At 42.0% G+C, this 10,718-nt stretch overlaps 1 protein-coding gene across 1 annotated transcript; it reads left to right on the top strand.

The window, feature by feature from the left end:
* Positions 1-2,551: 2,551 nt before the first annotated feature.
* Positions 2,552-8,733, top strand: skp1 (S-phase kinase-associated protein 1). The gene is made up of 6 exons (XM_080549878.1): positions 2,552-2,647; positions 3,265-3,361; positions 3,512-3,585; positions 6,608-6,751; positions 7,569-7,709; positions 8,022-8,733. Exons 2-6 carry the CDS (start codon positions 3,265-3,267, stop codon positions 8,055-8,057), a joined length of 492 nt encoding a protein of 163 aa, XP_080406004.1. The 5' UTR covers positions 2,552-2,647; the 3' UTR covers positions 8,058-8,733.
* The last annotated feature ends 1,985 nt before the right edge of the window (positions 8,734-10,718 follow it).

Genomic DNA, 10,718 nt, shown 5'->3' with positions numbered 1-10,718 from the left:
CACATAGTAATGAATGAACATTGGTTCGACAAGACACAAATGCATTAAAATAAACATTAAAAATCAACTTAAAAACCAGTTGTCATAATGACTAGGCTACTTACTACCACGTCATCACATGGTCGTGAGCAATAATGTCTGATGACTAAGCTGTTGACCACTTCTAACCAAATATTCTTGACTGGACGTACAGACATCAAATTAATGTTAGTGGAGAAAGAGTGCCACCTCGTGGTAGTCATTTAAATTAATATATTCTGTCTGATTTTAGCCTAATTTTGAATGAAACAGACAGGTGAACTTGGGATACTTTTCAAGCATTTCGCCAACACATTTGTATTGATACGATTCATAATCATTGACAATTAAACCTGTTTATGGTATTGTACAGTAGTGTACATAACAGTCCACTTCTGATGGACAACATAAAGATGATACTGAAATACATTACAGTGTTTCCCCTACCATTGCCTTGGGAAGGCGGGCCGCCCCCCCAACGGGACCTCCCGCCTCCCCAAGAAAAATGTTCAATGTCAATTATATATATATATATTTTTTTTTTTAAATAATTATATTTTTCTCCCAGTTGTATATGGCCGAATATGTTTCTTATGTGGTCGAAATATGTTTCTTATGTGGTCGAAATATGTTTATTCTGTGTCATTTGCCTAATTGATGTGCACCCTCATTTAATATGTTTCTCCTCTGTGCGTTTTGCTGCCACGCTTGTCCGCTTGTCTCCTCGTTTCACGAAGGGCGGGGCTCAGCTCCCTCCACACACACGCTCTGACGTGCTCATCTCAAACAAGCCATTCGTCTCTACTGTAAGTGCAAATAAAGGCCAACAATAATAGTTTTAGTAATGGACGGACGTAGACCCCAAACCTCTGACAAGCAGGCTAACTTCACGCGTTTATTAAACGCACCCAACCCGAATCTGGCGATATGGACGATTTTAGACGCTTTTTAGGGGTGCTTGAGTATCCCCAAATTTAATCTCAGCACGACCTAAAAGAGAATAATCATTATTATTATTATCATTATTATTATTATTTTTATTATTATTTTCTGAAATCATTCTAGCCCAATTACAGATGATGTTACACACTCCGGTCCAGTAGCCTACATACACGCACCTCATTGGTTCGCAAGTAGTCTCGCGCTTCGCCCGGAGAATAATTGTTTAGTGCGGGAGTGTGTGTGAGAGAGAGAGACAGATGAAGGAAGTCAGCAGATGAAAGTAAGCAAAGTAAGTAACCGTAGCAAATATAATTTCTGTATTTCTGACAGAAAACATTGGTTCAAATTGTTCATTATTATTGTGACTTAACTAGAAAGTGTCATATTATAGTTCCATGGTGACTAGAAAGTGGCTATAGTTCCATTGTGTGAATAGTGTTAACGAACTAGCAAGCTAGCTAGCTAGCTCAGAGGTGATTAGTAATAATAGATGGTAGTAGTAATAATACAATATGTCTTATTCTGCTAGAATTGGGCTTTATGGTAATAAAATACAATAAAAAAGTGGATTGAAGCATTGGAACAAACCCTCACTCATTGGAAATGTCTGTTTTTCCATAGATGGAAAAACAGAGTCAAGTCAAAATGAGGTGAGAGTCAAGTCAAAATGACATTATCTGACTGCATTACCCACAGCAACCCAATATACAATTAGAATGATGTTATAAATTGATATGGATCAATTTATACCTCTTATTAGATTATACATAGAGAGAGGGGAGAGAAGGAGAGAGAGCAGGACGGAGTCAGCACACCAAAGAGACAGCAAGAACCAGGTGAGAAAGTGGACATGTAGTCAAGACCACAAGTAGCCTTGAGAACCTATGGTTCTGGTGCAGCACCCTCAGCACCCCCCTTCATTACTTGTAATAGGATGTAATAAACGTTTGACACACATGGCAATAAAAAAACATGAATCTTGAATTAGCAAAACATTTTTGCTATTTAAACATGTCAGCATGTCATCACTGACAGATGACAGGTAGAAATTAACATTTCACAACGGGGGGGGGGGGGGGGGGGGGGGGGTGGAGGATCCATGCCACCCTGCCAAGGCAGCTAACCTAGGGGAAACACTGCATTAAATTATTTGAATTTGACATGTTAATTCTGCCACTAATAAAAACAATCACATATGTTAACATTCCATTCCGTGTTGACAGCTGTTGTTTGACATAATTTGATGGGGATTGACAGCTACAGGAGTAATAACAGATAATAAGTCATACATGGAGTATTATTATCAGTGGGATATTTTTTGAATGCCTTGAACATAAACCCACTGACTGATAAAACTGACTGATAAAACTGACTGATAAAAAAAACTATAATAATATTAATCCCAGATAATAAAATAATGCATAACATCACATGTATTACATACATAAAACTATAAAACAATAATAATAATGCAGTCAGATAATAAAAGAATGCATTATAACATCACATGTATTACAGACAGGCATCACCGCGGGCTACTCCCTGGCCCCCCCTCCCATCTGACAAAGCGTCTCGAGCTCCTCAGACTTCAGTTGGTCAGGCCCTGTGTGTGTTGACGTTTAAACTCTCTAAATCTCTAAATCTCTAAATCTCTCTACATCTCTGGATTCGCCACAAACCATTCACAGTAAGTAACGAACGAGTACATACGAGTGAATTACACACGTCTATTAAAGTATACGGGCTTAATGTGTATCCCTTTTCTCTCAAAATATGAACATATAAAGAGCTTCGATATGGTTGCTATGCTAAGAGGCCTTGCTGGCTCATGACAACGCAGGGTAACGTCGCTAGCAGCCCGCTGGTTAGCTGGTTAACATTAGCTAAGCTAACTGATATACACGCTTGTAAGCTATATTATAGCTACAACATTGGCTAAGCCACGGGGTTTATTTAGTTATTAGTTGGCCGCAAATGTGCTGAACTGTGCTGGATAATGTTTGAACCCAAGTGGCACTAAGTTAAAAGTTAGCCTAGTAGCTAGCTAGCCACCCAAGCCAATGCGTGAATTTGGTGGTTTGGTTTGGCAATGTATGAATCGTAACTAACCAGAGGCAATTGTTGTTGATCAGCGTTTCATAGTAACACAGATCATACAAGTGCTTGGCAACATATGAGTCAAACCTGTGTACTTGTGCAATCTCCGCTGTGTTACTAGCTGGCTAACTTGTATAATCCCTAGCTGGCTACATTCATTCCGAATAGAAACTGACTGAAACTGATCTTTTGCTTGTTGCTTTACAGATGCCTACAATAAAACTGCAAAGCTCTGATGGAGAGATCTTTGAGGTGGATGTGGAGATCGCCAAGCAGTCTGTCACTATCAAGACAATGTTGGAAGGTATGTTATATACACAACACCATTAACATCTCACTAGTTAATGAGGTTGGAATCTGCTGATGTTCAGCTACCAGTCTTGCATTGACTGACTCTGCACACACCCATAAGGTCAGCGATATCCCATAACAATCAATTCATTCTTCTTGACAGATTTGGGTATGGATGACGAAGGAGATGATGACCCGGTCCCTCTCCCGAACGTCAACGCAGCCATCCTCAAGAAGGTAAATGAATTGACTCTCAGGCTTGCCGTACAATTCCTATATCTGTCACTGGACCAGGTAACTGGCAGACTGTGGAGGGAGTTTGAGAAGAATCAGGTCAATAATGGGTGCGTTCGTAAATTTGCTCAGAGCGCCGGAGCACACTGGGTTCAACGTCATAGAGGGACCAAGTAATTTGATTGGACAAGAGGCATTCCAGGATTGCTGATCAGATTTCCAGAGCGTATTTACAAACGCCCCCAATGTAGCCAGGCCAGGTTGCTGTTTATATAGTCCTTAGCTAGTCTGGCTAGAACGCCTCCTTGTCAAACCTGCTAGTCAGTCTGTCTGTCAGTCAAGGGGGTGGGTGATGTGGTCCTTGTGGAGGAGTTTCTCATGCATTCCAGGGCTCGACATTATGGCTTGTCCGCTTGTCCGGGACAAGTACATTTTATGTTCGGACAAGTGGACTTCCTCCTGCAGTTGTCCGACGGACAAGTCAAAACAAAGAGAAAAATAAATGAATCAATATGTATTTATATCCGCAAAAAAATTATTCTACAGTAATAACTGTTTTAACAAGCTATGCTGCACCTCATTCTCGTTGCCTAAGAGCCTATTCTAATGCTATTGCGTGCGCGTGACCGTAATTAACCTGCAAAAGTGCCAACTTTCTTGACCGCAAAGTTCGCTTGTGCACATTTTAAGTGCGTAGTGAAAGAAACCAACACATTACTCAAGCCAGCAAGCAAGATGTTCCTTCAAGCACCTAAAACTGGCCAGGTGCCAGGAAAAGCGGGAAACGCAAAATGTCATCGGACGAAACACCAGCACCATTTCCGGTGTTCTCCCAAGGTATGCTGCCTTGTCAATGTCTGCTGCCATGTCAATGTATGCTGCCTTGTCAATGTATGCTGCCTTGTCAATGTCTGCTGCCATGTCAATGTATGCTGCCTTGTCAATGTATGCTGCCTTGTCAATGTCTGCTGCCATGTCAATGTATGCTGCCTTGTCAATGTCTGCTGCCTTGTCAATGTCTGCTGCCATGTCAATGTATGCTGCCTTGTCAATGTATGCTGCCTTGTCAATGTCTGCTGCCATGTCAATGTATGCTGCCTTGTCAATGTCTGCTGCCTTGTCAATGTCTGCTGCCTTGTCAATGTCTGCTGCCTTGTCAATGTCTGCCGCCTTGTCAATGTCGGCTGCCTTGTCAATGTCGGCTGCCTTGTCAATGTCGGCTGCCTTGTCAATGTCTGCTACCTTGTCAATGTAGCTGCCATGTCAATGTATGCTGCCTTGTCAATGTCTGCTGCCTTGTCAATGTAGCTGCCATGTCAAACAATCTATGTCCGCTAGGAGCGCGGGTATGTTGTCACACACTGTCTTAACATTTACTGGGCACAATACATCACAATGGTATACATGTCATACCAAATGAAAGAAGGAAGTCTTGGGCACATATTCTGTATTGATTATACCATCATATCTTATTTCAGTACAGAGCTGTAGACCGTTAAATAGACAACGTGCATTTGTGACAATTTGCCCCATCAGCGGGTAAATTGTTACACTACTTCGGGCAAGTTGTCACATTGGATTATCAACAAATAAGAACACAACTAATTAATTGTGAATATTGATTATAATTTCAAATTCCAAAACCAAATTCAACTTCATTAAATAACTCAAAATCAAAACAATCATGCCTAGAGAATCTTGCAAATCATGCCAGTGCTGGCATGACCCCTTTACTTTATTGAAACCGAACGTTCTTTGGCGTGCACGTAGATCCACAGTAATTGTTGTAATGTATTACTGGCTTGTAGTGTGTTAGTAGACAGACACACACATGTGCTCATCGTCATACTTGGACAAGTAACTTGAGCTCTCGGACAAAAAAAAGATAAGTTCACTTGTCCGAAGGACAAGTACCTGAAAAAGCTTAATGTCAAGCCCTGATCATTCTCTCATGCGTACAGAGTTCTCGCTAGGTTGATGTAGAAACCATAGAACTCTACTATTACCCCTGCCTCTCTCAGCTGGGGGCATCTCTGGTCCTGTCGGGGGTAACGGGGGGTAACGGTCCGTGGCGTTATCGTCCGCAACTAAACTGGTTGCCTATTGATCCGTTGAGAATTTTAATAACACGACACCACGTGAGAAATGGATGCTAAAGCTGACCAGTTTAAGACCGTTGTCGCGGCTTGGCCCGTCGTCATGGAGACAGTCCTGTGGTGCAGGCGATGAGGGGCCGACAGACAACCTACTGAGAGACAAGCTGTTGTTTTTTTTCCTCTTCCTAATGTTTTATTCAGCTGTTTATCCATGTAGGCCTAACTAAATGGGCTGGAGGAAAAAGGATGGGTACAAATGCGTTCCATTGCATTAGTTAGTTGTTCTACCTGTGGTTCCTAACTGATTCTCCAGTGAACTAGTTAAGATTGAACTGTCCTTGGGGTGGTGTTGTCTGGATGGTTTATGTTAGCCTGTTCTGTTAGAAGCATTACATTTACATTTCTGGCATGGAGCAGACGCCTTTATCCAAAGACAACAAGTACATGTGTGTAAGTAAGTGAATCGTCTATCCACCAGTCATGATAAGAAAAGCAAATCTGTGCTAAGACCAGGGGCCTTTGGCAGTCACAAAAAAGATAGACAAAGGATAGGATAAAATAAAAAGATAGCTAGATAACTGTGGCTCTACTCATCATGTCTGTCTGCCTTCAATCAGTAAACATTAATCGTATTTGAATAAAGAGTATGAAATAGGAAGTGTCATTGACCTGTCATTGTCAACCTGAATATAAATCATTGTATAAAATATAAGCTTTAACTCACAGACAGAGAACATGCCGGAACAACATTCCTCTGGGTAGCACCCATCGCCCTTCAGTCAGACGAGGTCCTGAACCTAATTGTACACAGATTCCATACGTCTGTATGCAGCCCTTCCTCTCTCACGTGGTCTGTGTGTGTCTGTGTGTCTGTCTGTCTGTCTGTGTCTCTCTGTCTGTCTCTCCGTCCGTCCGTCCGTCCCCCACAGGTGATCCAGTGGTGCACCCACCACAAAGACGACCCCCCTCCCCCCGAGGACGACGAGAACAAAGAGAAGAGGACGGACGACATCCCCGTCTGGGACCAGGAGTTCCTCAAAGTGGACCAGGGGACCCTGTTTGAACTCATCCTGGTGTGTACCTGTCCTGTACTGGACTATAAGTGTGTCTTATGAAGTACCTGGCACACCTGTAAGTGTCTTATGAAGTACCTGGCACACCTGTAGGTGTCTTATGAAGTGCCTGGCACACCTGTAGGTGTCTTATGAAGGAAATGGCTTTAGTTGAGGTCGCTCCGAGTGACTTGTTGTTTGGAAACGGGGCGAGATATGAACATCCGCCGAACACGTTGGGGTAGATTTTTCCGTCGCCAGGTGAATCTGTAAGTCTTACCGGCCACTTTTCCGGGTAGCCAACAAAGGTTGGTGACGCTGATGGTTCAATTTAAAAACAAAAACAGGTCAAGAGTTGTGACAACGCCCCTGCCTCCGTTTCTACGGTCTCTATCCCCAATAAAACAGAAATGCTCTAAAAACATTTAAAAAAGTAAATAAAAATAAAGGCTTGACAGCCAAACTGCATGATCATGTCAGCGTTACAGCGCTTGGTCAGGCGTCTCCAGGGACGTTCCTCTGTACCAGAGTACACGTGGTCCCTGGCTTCTGTGCAGTGAAGCAATGCATTGCTTCAGACCGCTGATGTGCTGGGGGGATTCTAGGAATGGTAACACAAGCCCGAGGGGTCATTTGAGTAGCTTTGACCCCCATGGCCATTGACACATGATGTTGGCATGGCCGTAGCTCGGCACACACACACACACACACACACACACACACACACACACACACACACACACACACACACACACACACACACACACAGTAGTAGTTTTCACTTAAAACATTTTTTAACATCTAGACTTCCTCTGACCCTTCTATTTTCCCTGCCAAGGCTGCCAACTATTTGGACATCAAAGGCCTGTTAGATGTTACCTGCAAGACGGTGGCCAATATGATCAAAGGCAAGACTCCAGAGGAGATCAGGAAGACGTTCAACATCAAAAATGACTTCACAGAGGAGGAGGAAGCCCAGGTAACGCACACGCCCATATATGGAATATCTGGTGTTCACTCTCACTCTGTCTGTCCATTCTACTGGATGTTGCCTTCCGCTGGTAAAACTGCATCTGACAGATATGATGTCTCACTCTCACACTCTGTCTCTCCATTGCTCTCTCTCCCAATTTCCCCTCTCTTTTACTTCTCTTTCTTTCTCCTTCCTTTTCACTCTCACTCACTCTTTACTTTTCTCTGTCTCTTTCTCTCCCTTCTTTCTCTCTCTCTCTCTCTCTTCCTTCTCTCTCTCTCTCTCTCTCTCTCTCCCTCTTGTCTGTCTTCCCCCCAGGTACGCAAGGAGAACCAGTGGTGTGAAGAGAAGTAGAAGATATCCTGCCAACACTCCCACACTGAAAGGATGGTTCAATAGTGGTTGCACTGCGCTGTTCATACTTGTTAATATTACATTTAGTCTATTAGAGTGGCAGAAACCCCATGATGTATTCATAGCATGATCATTTCCATTTGCTTTGTGCGGTGACAAAAATTATTTAATAAAAGCTATTTCATGATTTTACAAGAAGTTTTTTACTTTACTTTATGTATTGACATAAAATAAAGTGTAGGCTGGATTATTTTCTGTCAGATTTTCCCTGATTTTTTCCCTGATTTTCCTTATTTTCCCCTGTTTTTGAATTGCTATAGTTCTCTTTTTTACTGGACATGTTTTTTTTTCCGTTTCTTTTTTTTTCCTTCTCTCGAGTCAACTGAATAATGGCTTTTTTGACAACTGAAAAGGAAGCTTCAAATGCTGAGTTTTGTAAATACAGCCTATTCTCTGCTGTCTCTGAGTCATGTTAAGGGGCCGCATTGTCGTCTGTAATAGGAAGTCAGGGGGGGTAAATCTGTGCAAAATGTCCTGTGGACTGGAAGTACTACCTGTCAAAGAAAAAGTGTGTGTGTGCTGTCGCACAGCCGAGGTAGGGACTGTACCTGGTGGAAACTCAGTTCTGCTCTGACGATGACGTTTAGAAATATCAACCATTATGTTCCTGGAGTAAATAAATGAATTAAAAAGAAGGTTGTCTTGTCTCTTGTCTGCTTGATGTTCTTTGTGAATGCTTCTGGTTCAGACTTGTGGTCCAGATAAACCGCTCTGGTCCGGTCCAGCTGAGGGGACCGGACCTCACTGCGGTCATGTACTGTAGGTGTAGAGTAGCCTGGAGAAGGTGGAGCACTGCAGTCATGTACTGTATGTACATGTGTCCTTACAGCCCCAGTAGGTCTCTCAGGTCCTCTGACCAGGGTTTGTTGGTTGTCCCCCGTGCCAGACTGAAAACCAAGGGTGATGGAGCATTCCAAACCGTGGCTCCCAGGCTTTGGAATGCTCTGCCCTTGGATCTTAGATCAGCTGGCTTGGTCGAGGCTTTTAAAAAACAGCTTAAGACTGTCCTGTATAGACAGGCTTTTGGATAGCCCCAAGGGCCTGTCTTTCTGTGTCCTGTTGATATTGTTGTACACCTGTTGTCTGTTACTTGTTCTTATTTTCACCTGTTTGCCTATTTTAACCTGCTATGACTTTCGCTCTTTTATTATGTTTTATTATGTTTCTTCTTTATTATGTTCTCTATGTGTAAAGCACTTTGTGACCCTTGGTCTGGGAAAGGTGCTGTACAAATACATTTTACTTACTTACTGTAGGTGTAGAGTAGCCTGGAGAAGGTGTAGCAGGAGAGAGCTTGTGTGTGTGCTGTACTCTGATGTTCTTTGTGTGTGTGTGTGTGTGTGGAATATGAGACAGTACGGCAGTAGGCTGTATGGACATATGAAAAAGGAGATCATTTTAATTAGCATTATACAGGGAATACTACTGACCTGAGTATACAGCATTAGGTATGTGCTAGTGCAGCGTTTGACTTCGTCATATAAACCTTCTGATTCAGTTCGTGTGAAATATAGTGAGGAAACTTTGGACAGGTTTTCAAAATACTTTAATACATCAAACAAAAAAATGAGAGTATTACATCATAGGCAGAAGTCTTTCAATGTGTAAAAAATACAAAAGACGGACCTGTTTTTTAAGTACACAACTTTGCTTGTGGTCACTGATATAAGCAGGGCTGCCCCAGAACCTAAAAGATGAGTGGTACCTTAATTTCTAACGTTAGAGCACCCCCTGGTGGAGATGTACTGAACAGACAAACGACATAGCTTTGCAGTGTGGTACACACGATGAGCCTACACCGAGTATCTCCATAGTAAGCGTTTGATGCTGCAAGCAGTAAAAATAAAGCCGTGGTTCTTCTTCACATGTATTTTTGGTACACTGAGGTGGAAACATGCACACATTGGAAATCATTAACACATCTCGACAAAGCTGTAACAATAAGCTGTAACAAGAACAGAATTATGATGCAAAACTTCTGCACGAAATGCCATTTTCTCTTCCAGGCATGAATGAAAACGAATAAGAATGTATTGCTTTTTAAGAAATGGTGGAAACTAAAAGGACAGAAACTACAGAAACAACATTTTTTTGTAACCCTTTTTTTTTCATTTTCTACATAAAAAACATATAAAAGTTTAATTATATATAGGGAATTCCACAATTTATAAAACTTTACAACACAATGAAATATAGTACCCATTTGGTCTTTAGTTTACAGAGTAACAGAGCGTTTCAGTCAGACTGATGCGGTCCAGAGACCGCTGAATTTCTCTTTTTAAAATGGAACCAGCGAAACAAACTCATCTCCCAGTCCACTTGTCTTGCATCCAAGTGAACGAACAAACACAGAGGATGTCTTAACTCTGTGTGAGAGACATACACAACCAATCCTGTATATCTATCAAGAGTCTAAACTGACAACCTGAAAGTGCCTAAAACAAATCAATAACGTATCAAATGAAGAGAAGCATCTTGGGAGGGAGAGACAAGAACTCGAGTGGAAAAACACAAAAACACACTGGCACTTCTACCTTGCAGTTGTAGAAAACCCTAAGATACCTAAATCATTTATCAATAGTCAATATAAATACAATGTTT

Source organism: Nansenia antarctica (assembly GCF_963989245.1).
Source record: "Nansenia antarctica genome assembly, chromosome: 20".
In the NCBI taxonomy this organism is placed as follows: domain Eukaryota; kingdom Metazoa; phylum Chordata; class Actinopteri; order Argentiniformes; family Microstomatidae; genus Nansenia; species Nansenia antarctica.
Note: the sequence above shows the minus strand (reverse complement) of the source record. Positions and strands in the feature narration are given on the sequence as shown.

Coding starts and splice junctions, on each gene's coding strand:
- skp1 (XM_080549878.1), top strand. CDS start 3,265: ATGCCTACAATAAAACTGCAAAGCTCTGATGGAGAGATCTTTGAGGTG. Junction 3,362..3,511: donor TATCAAGACAATGTTGGAAG/GTATGTTATATA, acceptor TCTTCTTGACAG/ATTTGGGTATGGATGACGAA. Junction 6,752..7,568: donor CCCTGTTTGAACTCATCCTG/GTGTGTACCTGT, acceptor TTCCCTGCCAAG/GCTGCCAACTATTTGGACAT.